Below are 21,349 nucleotides of genomic sequence, written 5' to 3' on the forward strand. Positions count from 1 at the left end.
TCATGTGAAGCAGGAATGAAGAGTCAGACAGAGAGAGAAGAGCACATGGCAGCTAGCAGTATGTGTAAGGGAAAAGGGTGCGGGTCACTTTAAGTTCACAGGCAACTCCCTGAAATATCTCTTTGAAAAAATCAACAGCAGGAAAGCAGGGAGCCAGTTTGCTAGCCTGAAGAGATGCCTCAAATTCTTATTTCTGGCCACCAACTTTAGCCATTTGATATGATGTAGAACTGGAAACTGTCAAGGGTAACTGAGCCCTGCCTGTGGTATGAGAAAGTTAATCCTGCATTCAAAGATGGATACCGAGGCTATATAAACTTACAATCATTCACTACATGGTGGAAGGCAGTATTTAGAGTCAGAGAGATAACTTGGGGTGGTAGTGTAACTGGAAGGGTAAAAACAGGGCATACAGAGTCTTGTTGACCATAGTTAAAACTTTAGGTTTTGCTCCAATTAAAGGAGAAACTTGGAGATTTTTGAGTGAAAGAATGACATAATGTGATCACACAGGGTACTGGATTGACATCATCTAAACATGGGCAAAAGCAGAAGCAGGGAGACCAGTGGTGACAATCAAAAGTGGCTAAATTCTGGTTTTACTTTAAAGATGGAACTGATAGGGGAGAAAGACAGGAGTCAAGTATTAAATCAAAATTTTCATAAAAACTGGAAGAATGAATTGCCATTTACTGAGATGTGGAAGACTCAAGGAGAAAAAGTAATGGAGGAGGCATGTCAAGAGCTCAGAAATACCTTTATAGAAAAATTATTTTTAGATAAAAACAGATCATATTCATATTTTTGCTATGGTGAAAATCTAGATTAAAATATTCTTCCCTATTTTGTTAGATAAAAACATAATCATTTTGAGATTTCTGAAATTACTAATAGAATCCATTTTTAGTCATTTGCTAGACCCATATCTGGAGTATTCTTCTCCTATCCAATATATGTATTACAGGAGAATATACCTGTAATTGAGTAATTAGGCCTGGAACTGAGCAGTTCATTTATTTTGGTCCTGAGAAAATATCATTAATCAAATTTATAAATGCAATGAAATCATTTCTTTCATGTTTATTAAAAGACATTATGAAAATATTATCACTAGTCTCAGCTGACAGTTTTAAACTTAATGTGACTTTTAATCAATGGCAACAAAATCAATTATGTCGCCACTGGGGGCACCTTAAGAAATGTAAATTACTACCAGTCAAAAAGTCTTTCCCTTCGGATTTATATCTTCACAGATTTTTTTTTAAAAGAAAATTAGGAGCATAAAAAAGGAAACTAGGACCATGTTTTTCAAGGATGTAGTGCTGTGTAGTGGAAAGTGCCCTTGTTTAGGAGAGAAAAATCAGTTTGTGATTCATTGTCCATTGTATACTAGCAGTGCAATATTAAAAAATTCAGGCGGGCGCGGTGGCTGACGTCTGTAATCCCAGCACTTTGGGAGGCCGAGGCAGGAGGATCACAAGGTCAGGAGATGGAGACCATCCTGGCTAACACAGTGAAACCCCCTCTCTACTAAAAAAGACACAAAATTATCTGGGCGTGGTGGCGGGCAGCTGTGGTCCAAGCTACTCGGGACGCTGAGGCAGGAGAATGAGGTGAACCCGGGAGGCGGAGTTTGCAGTGAGCCGAGGTCACGCCACTGCACTCCAGCCTGGGCGACAGAGCAAGACTCCATCTCAAAAAGAAAAAAAAAAAAAAGCCAGTGATTTTATTAAGTAGCAGATAGCACAATATAAATGTAAAATGGCATTGTTAATCTTTTCTTTTTTTTTTTTTCTTTTTGAGCCGGAGTGCAGGCTGGAGTGCAGTGGCGCGATCTCAGCTCGCTGCAAGCTCCGCCTCCTGGGTTCACGCCATTCTTCTGCCTCAGCCTCCCTACTAGCTGAGACTACTACTACTCCGCCCGCTACCACACCCGGCTTTTTTTTTTTTTTTTTTAATTTATTTATTTTTGTATTTTTAGTAGAGACAGGGTTTCACCGTGTTAGCCAGGATGGTCTCGATCTCCTGACCTCGTGATCCGCCCGCCTCGGCCTCCCAAAGTGCTGGGATTACAGGCGTGAGCCACCGCGCCCGGCTGCGATTGTTAATCTTAGGTTATATTTAAATAATGATTTGCGCTTATCACAGAACTCATTCATAGTTTTACTCATTCAAATATTTCTTGCTTGCTCAGTGCCAATTAAAGCTTGAAGTAAGATCTTTATTTGCTTGGGAAACATAAGGCGTGTATTCAAGGCAAGCGAAGGATGGATGGTTGTGTGAATGAACAGACAGATGAATCAATCAAATGATAGTGTGCTTCATAAAATTTAAACAATCATTCCAATACTGACTTTTAATAGATGGGTAAAGTATCCACCTGCCATCATAATATACTTTCTTTTCTACACGATAATGCGAGATAATATATTTTGGATTTTAAATGTCTTGACAACGTTTTAATTTCAAGCCATATTGTCACCTTATGAGAAAATTTGGTACATTTTTCTATTCCCATCTCAAATGATATACAGACATGGTGTTTAGTACTTCTCATTAGAAGATCTACAATATGATTAAATGACATTAAGATGGTCTAATTATAAAATAGAACTACAGATATGTCCCAATCTAAATACAACGCTCAGTAAAATTTCTTAGTAGAAAATTACAGTATAAAAACAGAAATCTTCTTGTAACTTACGGTCAAAAGAAATTAAATTTTATTCATCCTTGTGAGTTAAAATCTCCACAAAATTAATAACCCAACATGTATTATCCTCAATGTGTTATTCCCCTCATTCTCAACAGGGTGGATTCTTAATGCTGGGGAGAAGGAGCCTTCAGCAACTCCAGCCTTGGTAATTCTTTTGGTAACTTAAGACAGAATATACTTACTGGTAAGTCTCTCATGAGCTACATTTTTTAAAGATGAAAAACGTTAATAAGTTACACAAGATTATCACAGTATTTGCCCTATATCAATGGAACTTAGAAAACAAACCATTATTCAGCTCCTAAAAGTTATCACAGACAAAACTATGTTTTGAAACTCAACACAATAATGCCAGATATCACACAAGGTCTCAGAGATATCTGAGGGAAGGAAAGTGAACAGAAAGAATCTTGGTGTCAACCTTGCTAAGATGCCAATCAATCTGTGAGAGATGTGCCAAATCTTCAACCTGTGAGAATAAACTGAATTCCACAAATGAGATAATAGCAACAAGTTTATCAGTTTTTTACTGGACAGAAGAGTCACCAAATTATACCATTCCCTCCTCCATTTGCTTTTTCTGTGTGTTCTTATATTGTTTGAAAAATTGCAATTTTTCAAACTCAGTCATGGAAGGTATCTGTCCCATTTAACATATTCGAACGCTCTTAATTTTTATGTCTCCTTTGAGCCCTGAATTTCTGCCACCCTAGTGTTCAATTGTCAGCATTATTTAATGACACAACCTCCATAATGCTTGCAATGAATATTTTCAGTTCTATGGCACAGTAACTATTTCTATTGCCTCTTCTTATAGGCTACTTTAAAATCTGTCTCTGAAAAAGAGGGTCGCCTTTCCCACAGTTGTTTTAGATAAATAATCAACATCAGTGAACTTCTACATTATGGTTCCTATCAATACTTGTGCCCTGTCCTTCGCAGCCAACTGAGGACCAAGAGGGCTTCTCAAAACACTGTCATTCCTAACATTTCCCTTTGCAATTGCCCAAGGTCTTATCTTCTAACAATTCAATTGCTTTAAATAAACCTTTTTAATCTAGACTAGTTTGAAATTTAAAGTTGTAAAGATAGTACAGTTTCCATGTACCCATACCCAATTTCCCCTAATATTAAAATCTAACATTAATATGATACATTTGTCACAATTAATTAATCAGTACTAATACATTATCTAAAGTCCATGCTTTTTTACATGTTTAGTTTTTACCTAATGTCCTTTATCTGTTCCAGGCTCCCATTCAGGATATCGCATTACATTTAATTGTGTTTCTTTAGGCTCCTCTTGGCTGTGACAGTTTAGGATTTTCTTGTTTTGGATGACCTTGACTGTTTTAAGGAGTACTGGTAACAATTTGATTTTTACTTCAGTTAATTTCTTTCTCTAGATGTAGGACTAGTGCTGTTTACTGAATTTCAGTGACTTCTGTTTGTTTTCGTTATGATTTTCTAGCCAAGAAGCTTGTTTTACTAATATACTTCTTTAGATTTTATCTTTTGGAAACTGACATAGTGAGAGAGATAAAACTAGTGAGTCTGCGTCTATCAAGAAAAAAATATTTATCTTCCCTTGTTGGTTAATCCCAATGTATAGAACATCCTCTTTAGACTGATGTAGAGATAAAGCCTCATTATATTATCATTCCACCTGCCTCATTTTGTTCCACCTTCCAGCAGAATGTGAATTCATAAATTCCTCAAGCATGTTCCCTCAAGACAATGGCAACATATGACTTCCCCCATAGTAACTGTCATTTTGAAACTCACTTACTAATGATTTATTTTGCAATGATCATTCTAATTTTTCCCTTAAACGTGTCCAAGTTTTCTTGTAACCAAATGCCACAGACATCCTAATCTTCTAGATATATTTACTTAATTATTCTTACAAGGGATCTTCTATTTTCAGCTTTACAAAGATAACCTCCATAGTCATTTTTGGATCCTGGTTCCTTCCAGCACAGTTATTCAGTCCTGCTGTCTGAGACCCTGTGATTCTTTCTCTATCAGAATTCTGAGTCCTAGTCATTATTTCTGTCTTAGCAACAACTAAACCAATCTCTCTCTTTTTCTTCTATCTCCTTCGAGCTGTTAGGCCTAGTTCAATTCTTTTTCCTTCTACATCTGACTAGTATTGTTTGTCAGATATAAAAGGAAATATTTGTCTAGTCTGCCAGCTAAAATATCAGTTTTTCCAATAAGCAACTCTCTTTGGCTTATTTAGCAGTCTTCTTTTATTTTGTTTTTAACTAATCATTCCAGTTGCTGTTCAATTTCCTGAAATAACTTGATTTCTCGAGTTAAAAATGTACAGGCTTTGTTTTGGCTAAGAATGTTTTCATTCTGTTTTTAAGTGATACATAATAATTGTTCACATTTATGGGACACTGTGTGATGTTTCAATACATGCATACATTGTATAATGATCAAATCAGAGCAATTAACATATCTTTCACAACAAACATTTATCATTTTTGTGGTGAGAACACTCAAAATCCTCTCTTGTAGCTATTTGAAATATACAATACAGTATTAATAACTATTATCACACTACTGTACAAGAGAACACCAGAATTTGTTCTTCCTATCTAGCTGTAACTTTATACCTTTTGAACAACCTCTCCCCATTCCCCCTCCTCTATCCTCTTCAGCTTCTGATAACCACTGTTCTACTCTCAACTTCTGAGATCAAGTTTTATAGATTCCACATGAGTACGATTGTGCAATATTTGTCCCATGCTTGGCTTATTTCACTTAACGTAATGTCCCCTAGGTTCATCTATGTTGTGGAAAATGGCAGAATTTCATTCTTTTCATGGCTGAATAGTATTCCATTGTGTATATATACCATAATTTTTAATCCATTCATCTGTTAATGGACACTTAGGTTGATTCCATATCTTGGCTATTGTGAATAGTGATATAACAAACACAGAAGTTCAGATATCTTTCGACATTACTGATTTCATGTCTTTTGGATATATACCCAGTGTTAGGATTGTTGGATCATATGGTAGCTCTATTTTTAATTTTTTCAGGAACCTCCATATTATTTTCCATAATGTCTGATAGAGGACTTTTCAACTGCCTTGTTAGACTGGGTTTGCAACAACTCAACTTTGAGCTGTGTTTACTTCATCTCAAGAGGATAGCATATTCTGTTCATATAAGGGCTTTCATTCATTATTATTTATTTATAAAATTCTACCACACATCTCTGGGAAACCCATAACATGAGTCTCTGAAATTGGGATGGATAGCCAATGTTTAGTCACTTAATACAACTCAATCCAACTTGAGGCCACATAGTTTATTCCTTCTATACTTTTCTGTCTTTTTCTTAAAGAGAGGTGACATGACATGAAGATGGACAGAATGTGAAGCAGCTGGTCTAGCACTGCCTACAGAAACCTGGTACAAACTGCAAAGCCAGAACCTCACTAGTGTTCTATAGAACATGCAAAACTCGGCTGTCTTGCAGTTTAAAAGTAACAAATGTTATTCCTTACGAGTACTAAAAGGACTAATCTCAACTCAACTTTACCTGAAATACCAGGCCAAGCTGAGACTGTGAATTTTCAAGGTCTTGCTGTCACAGTCTCACCTAAAGGTATCTGTATCCAAGATGCTGAGGTCACCTGTATGGCTAAAGTTTGTCTAAGGCACAGGTGCTTGCAGTCTTGCCTGAATAAAAACTGTCACTTTCCTGGGACAAAGTTAATATGCTCCAGTGACCCATCAAAGTCAAAATCCCACCTGGCCAATTTACTAAAGCCTGAGGCCTAATGCCACCCACCCAGGGTGCATGAACTAAAAAAAAAAAAAAAGCAATAATAAATTGTAAAAAGTAGCCATATGGCATGCTATAGAAAGTTACCACCTACCAAAGTCAAAAAAAAAAAACAAAAAAAAAACCATGACTCCCACCTCTATTCCTGCTTGGTGAAACAAAACCCCAAGGCCATTCTTTTGGATCACTTAGGGTCTTGCTTCAACAGGATGCTTCAATCTCCACAGTTCCCTTTCTTACCAAATTCTGCTCCTTATCTATTGCCAAGTTGGCTAGTCCAATGTATGAGATTTGAGGGTTTAAAGATTTAATATACAACACTCTTCTCCTCCTGTTGAAGTTCAGAACCAACTGGTAACTGATCAAATGAGTCAGAAGGATGGAGATGCCAGTTTTATTACTGAGGAAACTGTTGGTGTCATAGCCTAGATATGTAGCCAGAAAGCCTTCCTAATACAGCCCCCATAGTCAGATCATCTATAACATATTAGAGAAAAAAAACGAATACCGTGTTTTATCTAATAAATGACATCAGGTTCGTAAGACATGCCTTATTTTGTGCACCAAGGGAGATGAATCTTCCCTGTCATTTAAATTAGGACCTTCCATTAATCATAAGATACATGTTTTGTGTGGGCAGATCCCATGTGAAGTAAGTAAAGGGAAGCAGTTAAGTTGCACAAGCCCTGTTCCTTCTCCCATGTATGTTAGTTGTATGATAATTGACTCTTCTCCTGAGGAGCAGTGAATGAGAGGGCAAACAGGCCAGTTAGTGCTATGCTTATTCTTGAGTGTTCGGAAATATAAAACAAGGAAAAAAGAGATTCTTTCACCCAATCAAACATTAATGTTGTATTTGAAAACAAAAAAGAATGCAACACTAGAGAAGATTATACTTCAAATAATCTCTAAACCTTTTTAATTGGAATAAAACCTTGTCTTTATAGAATAAAAGTTCCACAGAAAAAAAATTCTAAGTATGAAGTAATATTTGTTTTAAAAATTTGAAAACCTTGTTACTGAAGGGGAACTTCAATTTTATGAGAATTAAAGCTAGTAAACATTTTGAAACTACAATATGCAATTTTCAGACATTGAATCAACATTTTATATAGTCAATGGGAATAGGATCTAGAACTTGATTTTACTGGAACAACACAATTTCATGTCTTGCCTAATAAGATTAATCAGTCTTGACTATTTATTTGTCCGAATTGTCTCATAGCACCTTTCCTTTTAGATCAGAGATATTACACTTTCAGTCTCTATAACAAAAGAAGATCACTCATTTTCTACTTTGTATTGACTTTTAAAAGCATGCTTACTTAGCATTGCGGACAAAAGGACATTCAAGGGCCCAGCAAAAATCAAAAACAAATTAGTAACCAAATGATGGAGACTGAAGGACTTGGCGGTATAATATAAAGGAAAGACCACAGCTGTTAAGGGCACCATCTTTGGAGTCACACAGACCTGAGCCTTAATCCTCTCCCAGCGTTTATTAAGTGGGCAAGCTACTAAATCTCACTTCACTTCAATATTTTCATCTTTATAAAAGTAATAATAATAATCATAATACTTCCCTCCCAGGGTCATTGTATGAATTAATGAGCCAATATATGTAAGCCAATAACACAGTGCCTAACCCATAGAAAATGGTCAAATAATAGAAATGCTTATTTTTTCATTCTGGAATAATATATAACACAGAAACAGCTCCCACACAAGATGAACACACTTTTACCATTGTATCAATTCATTCGTGTTTTTCAACAGTTATTTCAGGCCCTATATCTTCCAGACACAGCATAGGATTACACCTCTGACCTCTCCACCCACCTAATCCCCTGAGTGGTGGTTGCTGGAATTCATTATGCCATTGAGTTGTACATAGAATCTATGAGTGTTTCTTCCTGGAAAGAGCATTTAAGTGCTGATGTGAGATCCTGTATATCTTTCTTTCCCTTTGCCACAGCTGACAACGTTTCAGATAGTGACTGCTCCATCAGCCTGGGTCCCGGACAAAGAACAACATGAAGCAGTGCTCCAGCAAACCCTCAATCAACAAGTAGCAGGAGTGTTGTTTTAAGACAAGAGATTTGTTTATTACCACAGCAGAATTTAGTCAGTTCTGACAGATACACCTAATCTCATCTCTAATACATAATTACATTATCACAATTTACATTTCAAACTTTATATGTTCTACGGGATCCATCTGTGGTGATAATCAAGCAGGGTATTGGCAATATTGTTGAAATTCACTCATTCAACAAATGTTTCAAATACTGCACTAAGTTCCAGGCAAAGAATATTGAAGAAGTGGACATGATACCTTTCCTCCTAGTTTACTATGAGGTTGAGTAGAACATGAAGACAAGAAGATATTTCTCAGTAATAATATTACTACTTAAAGTTAAAACTAACCTTGGAGAGGTAACCATTATCTAGTTAAGTCCTTAGTAGAGATGAGTTTATTTGAAAACAATTTTCTTTTCACTTTATATGTTATCTTTTATTTTATTCTTTCCAACTTGTTATTTTAGGTTCGGGGGTACATGTGCAGGTTTGTTACATGGGTAAATTATGTGATTACATTTTTAATATATTACAAAGCTACTAAAAATTAAGCCCTGTGGAAAAGATATGCTCAGCAGAATTCTGAAGCAGGGGGAGGTCTGGCTATAAAGAACAATCTAAATATAGAGTGCCCACAAACACAGAGTGGTTTTTAGTTGGGATAGATGCAGCTGAAAGGTATCATCCAGTGAACAGGGAGCAAGAGAGGTAGGGGGGAATATTGGAACACATAGTGGATTAAAAATCAATTCACTTGATTGAAGTTCTGGCTTGCCTAACTTTGCTATGTGACCTTAAAGTCATTTATTAAGCCACTTAATTTCTTTTAGCTTTAAATTCCTCATTTAGAAAATACATACAATACGATTTTTTTTTTTTTTTTTTTTTTTTAAAGACAGGGTCTCACTTTGTCACCAGGCTGGAGTGCAGTGGTGTGATCTTGGCTCACTGCAACCTTCACCTCACAGGTTCAATTGATCCTCCCACCTCAGCCCCACAAGTTGCTGGGACCACCACCATACCGTGATCTGCTGCCTAATTTTTTTGTATTGTTAGAAGAGATAGTGTCTCACTTTGCTGCCAGGCTGGTCTTGGACTCCTGAGTTCAAGCAATCTGCCCACATTTGCACCCAAAGTGCTAGGACTACAAACATGAGCCACTGTGCCTGGCCAATAGGATATGGATATGGAGATACATATATATGTATAAACTCAAGGAGTTTTGGTAAAATCTGTAAGTGAAAGCATTTTGAAAGCTGAAAAGTGCTATTCAAAGGAAGAATATTAATAATGTAAATACAGAAGGGTCTCTGAGGAAGACCATGAACTACAAATTTATCACAGCTATTCCTACAAGAAGAAAAAGCATGGAAGAAATTAGCATTTTTATTTTTTAATGAAGTGACAAGGCTTTTGAATGTTTTACTTTGCCTGAATGTTTTACTTTCTATGTAAACTAGCAGGGACACAAGGATGTTCCTAGAGGGAAGTTGCTCTTATTCACCTACATTTCAATATCCTCCTTTAGTAGCAAAAAGGAACAGAATTACAGATGACCATGGAATTTAAAATAACTGCAGATATACGTTTGGGAATGACTACATCATCTGCCATGGGTTCTGGGCAGAAAAAAAAAGGCTGGGAGGCACTGTACTAGCTGACTTTTCCGTTAGCTATTCATTGTTCTTATTCTGCAATTTTCTGATCCATACATGTTTCTCAAACGTCAATTTATGAAATCATACCCTTCTATAGAGATAGGATGGGTAAGAGCAACTTTATTATTGGAGAAGAAGGGCATTTGCATTTTCCTCCCTGCAAACCATAAGAAAGACAACTTCTAATTATACTCTAATCATTGTAACTAATAAGAGTATATTTATTCTGCAACTTTTAGAATCAAAATAATTATATTTTAGGAAAAATAATGAATCATCAAAATGAAGATGTGTGACTAACACATAATTTTAATAAATATTTCCCCAGAACTTCAGTCCAGTCCTTCTTTTCAGCCTGAGATATTCTAATTTGAGCAGTATGTATTTTTTTCAAATTTTGTTGAGATAGTGGAACCATCATAAGTCGCTTCCAATTTGACACTATATCCAATTGAAGTATCATGCCCTCAGTGACTAAATATCCACTACTAAACTAAGCCAGACAATAGAAACAATTACATAATTAAAGATTTTACTCAATTACTAAGATCATTTAAACTAAATATGTTTTTTCTGAGAAAAACACTTTCCTGAAATCTTGAATTTATTTTATTAAATTCTGGTCCAGAAATGATAGCAAATTCTAATGTCTCATATTTACATTTATATGATTTCTCCACCAAGAATCTTTCCTAAGATATCCTTGCACTAGACAAGAAAAAAATGTATTCGTTATTAAAAACCTTGATTTTCCCTGTGGCAAAGATTTCCCAATTAGGTACATTCCCCTTCACATTGGAAAATAGCTTCATTTATGAACCTAGAGAACTTATTAAATATTCTTTAAATATATGAAATGTTAAAGAAAGAAATGAGGAGATGGCGAATGGGAGATTTTTTGTTTGCTTTTGTTTTTAATGAAAAGAATATTTTCAAAGTACCAAAAAATATCAAAAAGCAGAATATTGTGAATTAGAGTAAAATTATCTGAAATACAAAACTAAGTGCTTGTGACATCTCCCAGTCATAAGGGCTGTGGTTGAAACATTTCTAAAATTAAAGTTCCATATTGATTGAAAACATTTTTCTGGCTGTATGTTCCATTACACCAAGAACTAATCTATCTTACATACCCAGAATATAGCACATTGCCTGGTACAGAGTAGGCCCTCAATAAGTATTTATTATTGAATGAAAACATAAGAACAAAACTAGCAGAGGTATCTCAGTGTGCAGTCATGCTTCAGACATCAATATCTAAGATATGGGCTAGAAAACTGTCTCCAGTATAGAAAAGGTATAAGAAGAGCTAAGTAGTGAGATTACTCCCTGAGTCAGACACTACTGGCTGTCTGGCTCAGCAGCCAATCCCATTCACTCTCTTCTTTGATGCCTTGAACTAAGAGGTTAAAAAGCTATTTATACACTTTTCCAACCTAATTTGCAACTACAAGCAATCATATGAACTGATCTGGCCAGTGAGACACAAACAATACTATGCTATGTGGTTTTGAGAAAGATTATGCATTCTTGACACACAGGGCAAATATCGCTTACACTGCTGGTCCTGTTTATTTCTGTCTCCTGAAGTGATGTGCTAGCTGGACCTGTAGTAGCAATGCTGTGACATAAAGGAAAAGACAGAGATGCTGGCCTTGACAACACTGAGCCACTGAAGCAACCTCAAAATCTGCCTACTTTCATAGTCTTGGTCTGTGAAAATAAAGCTGGAAGACTACTATTTGTTTAAGTTATTGCTAGTTGGCTTATGTGTTACTTTCAGCCAAAAAGCCCTTCTAATCATACACTCCCTTTCTCAAATACACATATTTCAAAGTTGAGTCTTGAAGTAAAGCATTCATGAAACAGCAGACTCTTGCCTTGGTTCATCATAATTAAAGGCCTTTTGAGCTCAGGAGTTTTTCTTTATAGTGGCCACTTGTACTAGGTCACTCTTCTTCATAAAGGACCTCTCTTATATATTTCATCATGTTATATTTTTAAAAAATTGTTGACATGTCTGCTTTGTATGATCAGAAGAGAAACCTTCGAGGGTAAAACTCTCCTCTTATCTCCCTGGTGTTATCCCAGGTACTTGGCAGAGTGTTTGACCCATGACCATCTCTAATGACTGTTACTTGAATATATACACACATATCTAATCAGATATTACTTTGAGATGACTGGCAGATTTAGAGATGATACAATTAGTAAACCATCACTTCTGGGTATGAAAAATAGATGTGAATTGTCAGGAAGAAAATAATCAATATAAGACCAAAATAAATACCATAAACATGTTATATCTAAAATATGCAATAAAAACCTATCCCAAAATCTCTGAGAATAAATTTGTGGGTGGAAAAGCAAACCCAGTTAACATGCTTTCCTGTCTTCTGAGCTCCTTCAGTGTTTGTACTCTGCATAATTTATTTACACTGGAGTCACAAACCCAAAGTAATAGCAGTGATTCTAACACACATCTGTATGAATTAACCCCTCTAAGCAAAAGACTGTGCTTAGAGGATTTGACTCCCCTACAATGCTGATAACCTTTATCAGATCATATTATTCCACCCCCAGTCCTTTAAAAAATTCTTTGAAAAACCTAAAACTAAAAAGAGTTTGCATACTATGAATATACAGTTTGAGACAAAACCCCTAGAAAGACCTTTCAGCCATTTAATCTTTCATTCATCAGATACCTACTGAGCTCTGCAGTTTTAGGCAGTCAAGATAGGTAGACAGGTAGCACAAACACACCCATCCTCCTGAAGTTTACAGTCTGATGAACCAGACTGACACTTCTAAACTTCTCCTATATAGAAATTCAGAAATCCATGCTATGTCCACGATTCAGTTTCCTCAATAAAATATGTCAAGGTGAACTTTTAATCTTTAAAGTTTAACTCATTCACTCAATAAATGTCTACTGAGCAAGCTTTCCCTCCTCACCGCCATCCTCATCATTTCCATAAGCAGAGGGATTATTAGGAAAAATATAACAGCCATAGTGCCTGCCCTTATGAAGCACCCGTATTATTTATAGAAGACAAATACACAAGTACTTCTATTACTGTTGATTCTTATTATCAAGTAATCCCTAAATTGTATTAATATTTATTTACATCTATTTTTATTCATATGTGTTTATAATCAAAAATTAAAATGTCCCAAAGCAACCATTTATGGGCTATAGGTACTTTAATATTTGAACATTCAAGTTTAGAACTAACCTTAATTCAGTTAACTGTACAATATGCCGAACAGAAAACAAAACAAACAGTAAATAGACAAGGACTACTCCTTTTATTTTTTCCTTGTGAGAATCAGGGGGAAAAATAGAAAAGATCCAAAGCACTGATCAGAGCATTTATATACCTAACAACTGAGGCTCATAAAGCACCACAAAATAATTTTACTATTTCCCCCCATTGCCCCTGCATATCCAGCCTATAGGGATTGTCCATCTCTATACCCTTGGATATAACTCAAAATCAGTGACTTGACTTTCAGATTGTTCCCAGATAAAACACTCCTTCTTTCATTTCAGCAGGAGAAAAGAAAATGCTACAGACTCAAGTAAAATCGGGTCTAAGGCAGAGTAATAATTAAAACTCCAACATCTACCTGAGCTAACGCTTCTCCCCTCACCCAGCCTTGGAAGGCAGCCGGACGGCAGCCTGCAGAAGGACCTGGCTGGCAGGCTCTTCTTTCTGCCCAGCCAGCTTCCTCATCCTCATCCTCCCTCCACCTTAATCAGCAGCTGGAGCTTTTGATCTCTCTGAATTGAAGAGGTCAGACATAGAAGGTATAAGGAGAGATGAAAAATCGTATTTGTCTAGCACTGATCTAGCATTCCATTTTCCTGGGCTTTGCAGGTGTTCAAAGTTGACTTTCCTGATCCCAATTTACTCAGTTCTTTGAAGACCCTCAGGTTCTGGGGATCTCTCACTGCAGACTCTGACCTGATTCTGGCAAGGCATTCATGACTGGCCACTGACTACCCTACCCAAAGCCTCTGGTTGTCTGCACTTCCCCTTCAGCCTTCTCCTACCATCCTTTATGTGGATTATAAAAAGGTGGCACCTCCAGATTGATGAAGTATAGACAGGTGCCCTCCCACCATGTTGATACAGCCCTACGCCCGAGCCTGGGCAAGCAGCTCCTTCTCACCTCTCAGCCAGGAGCCTTTGTGCAGACCACAACCTACAAGCTCTGTGCCCTTCACAGACTGTCTACTGGAATCACAGATTCTCCACCAAAGTACTTCTGTGTAGGGGCTAAGAAAACACATCTCCTGCTCTGTGCTCATTCTACCCACATAGAGTATACAGGAAACCCATCCTTTTTGCCTGACATACAGGGAAGTGCAATTACGTGCCCTATTTTATTTTAATCCTCTGAAAGACAGATTCAGACAGTGTTTTACATTGCTCTGCTGTGAAGCAGTTCACTATATCACCCTAACTCCAACAGAACATAGCAATGGTTTTCCTATAGCAGCAGCACGCTTCATTAGAGTTGAAAAAGGAGAAAGTACACAAACCCTAACCCTGGGCTTGCATATTTAAAAGAACACGAAAAACTCTCTATGCTTTTATTCCCTACCTTTCTCAGCTTCTTAGATTTTAACTCTCTTATATTCCACGTGGATTAGGGATACTCCACTCGAATCCAGCACAGGGGGTGTGACAACTCTCACTTTGGAATATGGAGTAATTGGCTCCTCTTTGCATGGAAGCTTCAGTCAAAATCAAGATTAGAATACATTTATTTTGATATAGTGCAACAGTAATTAAAATCAGAATTTACAGATGCTCTAAGGAGAAACATATTTTTGAAAGAAGTTGAAAAGTGAATGAGGGATGCTTATTAGCAAATTAAAGAGAATTTTAATATTATATATTTACAAGGACATATGTATTGTAAGTCCCCAGAATAGATCAGTCAATCCTATTCTTTAAAAAATTATACAGAGGAATTTACAGTCACAGGGCAGATGAAGCAAGTAAAGGCCGAAGCAAGAGGTATGGCCAGATGACTAGAAGGTTTAGGCAGCCATATAATTTAATGACCGAACCTGACACTTTGAGAAATAAAATGAAGACTGTGAATACACTTAGACAACAGATGCAAACCAGAACTGTTCTGCATAAACTGGATGCCTGATCACCCTATGTGAGCAAAATAACAGTTCATTCCTGACTGGTAGTAGAAACCAACAATGAAATTGATCTCTGAAGCAAAATGGAGGTTTTCTTCAAAGAGAATGCTAGTGAGAGTAAACTATGGATCAGAATGGGGACATGGAAGCCATTTTATTTGTAATTAATGATGACAGTACTTTCATTCTCAACGTTTATTCTGGATGAAAGATGGGACACTTTACAGGCCATATTTAATTGTTGTTTGTTTTTGTTTGAGGTGGAGTTTCACTCTTGTTGCCCAGGCTGGAGTGCAGTAGTGTGATCTCGGCTCACTGCAACCTCTGCCTCCAGGGTTCAAGTGATTCTCCTGCCTTGGCCTCCCTAATAGCTGGGATTACAGGCACCCACCACATGCTCGGCTAAATTTTTGTATTTTTAATAGAGAGGGGGTTTCACCATGTTTGCCAGGCTGGTCCCAACTTCCTGGCCTCAGGTGATCCACCCACCTCAGCTTCCCAAATTGTTGGGATTACAGGCATGAGCCACCGCACCCAGCCTACAGGCCATATTTTAAAAATCACTATAAAGAAGTCCAAGTGTTAATGGTGAAGGGTCCTAAGAAAAAATATGATTTAGTCATTCAAACAAATATAGATGAATTAGTGAAGTTTAGACAAACTAATAAAAATATGAACTACAAGGGTGATCTAGATGACCAAATACATGTGTCTCACTTGAAAAATATTTGACAAACTTGCTACATCAGATGTAATTAAGAGAAGAAACTAGGATTGTTTAGAAATGGAGCCCAGCTAGAATACTTGGGGAGGGTGTGAAGAGAGAGAGAATGTAATCTCTTAATTGACATGTTATTTAGTCAGAGGTTTTTATTTAGACCTATCTCTTGAGGCTTTTAAAAGTAACTCAAACACACACACACCCCAACAAATAAACATTAAAAGCTAATCTATATTCCCAATCAATGACGAATTTAAACAGTGAAGACTAATTGCTTTCAATTAAATATGCTCAACAATTAAAATACCATCAGTTAACTATTACATAAACCGGGGATTTATAATAGTAACTAATATTTATATGCTGCTTACATGGATTTACTACTCCTCAAAATAATTCTGAGGTATGACCAATTGTTATTCCCATTTTAAAGATGATGAAACTGAGATGTAAGGAGGTTAAGAAACTTGCCCATGTTCACACAGCTAGGAAGTGATGAAAATTCAGGATTCACATTGAGGTAATCTGTTTCTACCAGACTGAGCAGTCCTTTCCTTCATTTCTTTGTGTGTATGGCATAGTGTGGGAGAGGAAAGAAGTGTCTCATCAGGCCATATCTGATAACAGGTTGATAATTTGCCTCAGCATTTCAGCCTCTACTCACCACAAGCCTTAGTTAACAGCTAGATATAGACTATGGAGATGCAGTTTATCAGCACTTTCCTTTGTGCAAACATTAGCTACTTTTGTGTGTGTGAGACAAAAACAACAGCTCTCTTCTGCTTCTCTCAATCCCAGCTAATTCTGATAAGGTCATGGAAGTGCAAAATGATGTCTTCTGGAATGTTCTGAAAGAGACCAAAATCTACCCATGCAGCTTCATGGGGATCTGAAGCCCTGCAGTGTATAAATCTTTATCTTCCTCATGTTCACGTAATTGCCACTTGATATACAGTTGTCTATTGGGCAGACATTGTTAAAATTAAATAAATTCTTAAAATTAAAATTAAATTCCTATAAAGATCTTCTGGTGAACAATACATGCTAGAAAATACTAATGAAACCCAAAGAACAGGAATTATGCTTGTATGTGGTCAATGCTATTGCATTCCAGAAAGAATAATGTTGAAAGGGGGACTTCTAAATTTTTAGCATTTTGCTATATAATAACACTTTAATTTTTAATATATTCAAATTTCTGGATTTTGTGCAGTTCACAATGAGATATATATATATATATATATATATATATATATATGCACATGTGTCTTTTAAATATTGCTATCCCTCTAAGAGAATCAGTAGGTAAAACTATTTCTGTAGTTTAAAAGTTCTGGCTAGGTTACAAAAACAGCAATTGTTAAACAACTCAACATTAAATATTAAAGACTAAATGTAGCATTTAAAGCATTACATTTAATTGTGTCTGGCTTCATATAATTCAGTCCTTGGTTAATACAAAGTTAGTATATTAGAGTACAAAAATTAATGAAGTTTCAATTTGGAAATTAAACGGTGTGTGTTTCTAGACATAGAGAGATGCCTGGAATTTTACCTTTAGGATTTTATCTGTAGCTTGCAGCCTATTAAAGCTATTTCCACGTGCCTTTTTCTCTTTTGTGCCTACGTCATCGATTTAAGGTTCCTATTTATTTATTTAATTTTAAGAAGAAAGAAGAGGTTCTGTAGGAAACATTGACTGTATCTGACAACCATAGTAGGACTAGAGAAGGACTAATGAGGGGGTGCTGGGGGTAGCTTTAAGAAGGCGAAGTGGTAGCACAAAAGGATAAGAAGATAATTCAGCAGTCCCCTATAATCTTATTCCACCCAAGAAATTTGGGAGAATGCGAAAAAGCAGCAGCCCAGCATTCCTGGATGGGCGTGGCTTCTCTCCAGGGGCTGTCCAATCGAATTCCTTCAGAGGAAGAAGATTGATAAGGGTTGCTAGGAAACAGGAGCGTCTCCCTCCCGCCTGACCCAGAGATTGTTCTGCACAAACCCTCTCCAGGGGCTCGCAGTGTGCAGCTGAGTCGCGAGTAGGGCTGAGCTGCGCACCGACCTCCCTGGCTCTCACACTCCCTCTCTGTTCCCGCTCTCCTAGTCCCCTCTGGCATGCGGTCAGCCCCCTGCCCAGGGACCACAGGAGAGTTCTTCTAAGGACTGACTGTTAGTCCCTGCTCATCTGAAAGCCAAGCGCTCTAGCAGAGCTTTAAAGTTGGAGCCGCCACCCTCCCTACCTCCCCATGCTCCTTTACCCCACTCGGAAATTCACCGACCTTTGCATGCACTGCCTAAGGATTTCAGAGTGAGGCAAAGCAGTCGGCAAAGCTACCCTGGCTTTTCATATAAAAATCCTCTCGTCTAGGTACCCTGGCTCATTGAAGACTCTGCAGATACACCCTTATAAAAGGAGGGTGGATGGGGGAGAGTGGGGGTGGGGGAGAGGGAAAAGAAGAATGAGAGAGGGAGGAAAGAATGAAAAGGAGAGGATGCCAGGAGGTCCGTGCTTCTGCCGAGAGTCCCAAATAGATGCGACGGCTTCAGCCTGGTCAAGGTGAAGGAAAGTTGCTTCCGCGCCTAGGAAGTGGGTTTGCCTGATAAGAGAAGGAGGAGGGGACTCGGCTGGGAAGTGCTCCCCTCCCCTCCGCGGAAGACCACTGGGTCCCCCCTTTCCCCAACCTCCTCCATCTCTACTACTCCACCCCTCCGTTTTCCCACTCCCCACTGACTCGAATGCCTGGATGCTCTGCCACCGGGCAGTGGTCCAGCGTGCAGCCGGGAGGGGGCGGGGGCAGGGGGCACTGTGACAGGAAGCTGCGCGCACAAGTTGGCCATTTCGAGGGCAAAATAAGTTCTCCCTTGGATTTGGAAAGGACAAAGCCAGCAAGCTACCTCTTTTGTGTCGGATGAGGAGGACCAACCATGAGCCAGAGCCCGGGTGCAGGCTCACCGCCGCCGCTGCCACCACGGTCAGCTCCAGTTCCTGCCAGGAGTTGTCGGTGCGAGGTAAGGGGCCCAGAGGAGGACGTGCCCCTCTGGAGGGCGCCCAGCCATGGCACGGAAGCTTGGGTGCCGCGTGGGGCAGGCGCAGCCGGGAAAGTTGAGGCAGAGCATGGACCAGTCCCTACAGTCCTGCCTGGAGTGGGAAGGGTGTAGGGCAGAGGCGATGTGGGTGTGCATGAGTGAGAGTCTGTGTGTGCGCCCACGTCTGTGTCTGGGAGGAGGGAGATTTCAGGGCACAGATCTGTGGTCAGGGTGCGAGAGGCGAAGGGACGAACTAGCACTGGCAGACCCCCAGAGAGACCAGTCTCATCAGCCAACCACCTCTATCTCAGCTCTGGCTCAGAATTTGTTTCTGTTTGGGGGCTCCCTAAGGCTTTGTGCACAGGAATCCGTGCGATAACTGGCTGACATACGGGCGGTTTCATGTGGGTGTGGAGGTTGCCGGCAGAGGTGGGCAACGGTCAGCAGGACCTGGTCCGTGCAGCCCGGATAAGCTCCGAAGCCGGAGATGGCCAGAGGTTTGCCCTCCCGGGAGCACGGTTGGAAAGGAGCCTTAACTAGCTGCCCTTTGCTCCTTTTGACTTGAGTGAAAAATCAAAAAGCCAGACAGGGAGCATATCTTTTCATCAATCCTGTTCCATTTTCTTATCTGACAGTGAGATAACAGAGAGGGCGGGCGATTTGCGATCCAAAAATAGACTAGGTGATATATCCAATAAGCTTGTTTCTTAAGGATTTCATTTAAATTTCTTTGTAGTTATTCCTTGGGTTACCAAAGGTGGACAATTCTCAAAGGTATAACACTTTCAGGTAAATATATTAAGGAAGCATTCTCCCACTTTAAGTATTTTATATATTGTAAATTTTTAAAAACAAATAAAACTGTGCACCTCTAAAGATCTTTGGTTAAGGACTCAACTAATTTGCTTATAAAATATTTCTACTATTATTTGAACAGTAATAGATATGTTTTGGGTCTATATGTAGGTACGTATTGGAATATTCAAAGTTGAAGTTAATGTGAGTTGAGGTAGGTGTGAGTTAAGTACCAACAATAGTTCCTTAGAGTTTCTTTGCTTGAATTTCTTAGAACTGTCCAGCAGAGCTACAGTATGTTTCTTTGTGGTGGGTGGAGGGGAGGTTGGGGGGTGGAGTCTGCTTTGGTTTATCTGATCACACATTTTAAGATTCTTCTCTGAATTCTAATTGTTTGCAGAAGTATATTCAATATAGGCATTACTAAAATAATCTGCATTGCCACTATGCTAAACTATGGATAACAGTTCCTACCAAAGATGCTTAGGACACTCTAATGAATAACTATGATTCTATATTCCTATGTACCTTGTTTCTAAAAACAGCCCAAGAGAATTTGAATATATTCGGAAGCTATTGTACACCAGAAATTGTAATATTTTTCCTTTCACAATGGGTAGTGTTTTATATTTACAAAGACTTCTCACACCTGTAGACTTTAGCTGTCCATCCTATTGGGTTTTGATCACCCAGCAGTAGTACATAGATATTTAGAATAAACATGCCCAAAGGCTATCTTATGTTCAGAGTAACACAGGAGCTCAGGATGGAAAATGAGGAAAGGAAGTCTTGAAACCTATACTTTAACAAATAAAACAATGAAATTCCAGAATATCTACCTTTATTAGATGAAAAAGAATATGGCAACAATATCTTTTAGCATTGAAACCCCTCCTGCTCCTAGATATTATATATTTAGGTATAAAACTGTAGTTTTATGAGTTAGGCCCTTACCAATGAAATATGAAACCTAAATCATAGAAAATCATGCCAGCACAATGAATAGGCCACACTTTGGGGCTTGAAGGAAACAGATACCTTTCTATTTACTTAAATTGAATGGTATTTTTCAAACTTCAGGAATGATCAGTAACAAAATGTATGGAAAGCCACACAAACAAAAAATATTATAAATAACTAAAATATACTCTGTGACCCACTCATTTTTGTACAATGGACTTTTTAAAAAGTTGTGGTATACATGTGAAAAGGAGTATAAATCAGATGATTTACTCCACAATTACACATATCAAAATGATGAGCTCATCTCGGATTTTATGTCACTGCAATTCAAATTGCTAGTTGAATAAATGCAACTATAACATAAAATTAATTGATCTATGTTTAAGTTGAAATTAATATTTGTATTTAATAAAAT

The 21,349-nt window shown here is 38.0% G+C and overlaps 1 protein-coding gene and 1 long non-coding RNA gene across 4 annotated transcripts in view; one reads left to right on the forward strand and one right to left on the reverse strand.

The window, feature by feature from the left end:
• Window positions 1-21,349, reverse strand: part of LOC105475431 (uncharacterized) — a 270,783-nt gene that overhangs the window by 113,522 nt on the left and 135,912 nt on the right. The window lies entirely within an intron of this gene.
• The window catches only part of LOC105475430 (glutamate metabotropic receptor 3), a 223,519-nt gene continuing 220,768 nt past the window's right edge, over window positions 18,599-21,349 (forward strand). For 2 of the 3 annotated variants that reach the window (XM_011730639.2, XM_071094761.1), the window contains exon 1: window positions 18,599-19,158. Coding sequence is in view for 1 of the 3 variants with exons in the window: in XM_071094761.1 (XP_070950862.1) it covers window positions 19,075-19,158 (84 nt within the window). In the remaining 2 variants the exon portion in view is untranslated. The remainder of the gene's footprint in view (window positions 19,159-21,349) is intronic. The other variant, XM_011730638.2, reaches the window with a different exon arrangement.

Source organism: Macaca nemestrina, chromosome 4 (assembly GCF_043159975.1).
Source record: "Macaca nemestrina isolate mMacNem1 chromosome 4, mMacNem.hap1, whole genome shotgun sequence".
In the NCBI taxonomy this organism is placed as follows: Eukaryota; Metazoa; Chordata; class Mammalia; order Primates; family Cercopithecidae; genus Macaca; species Macaca nemestrina.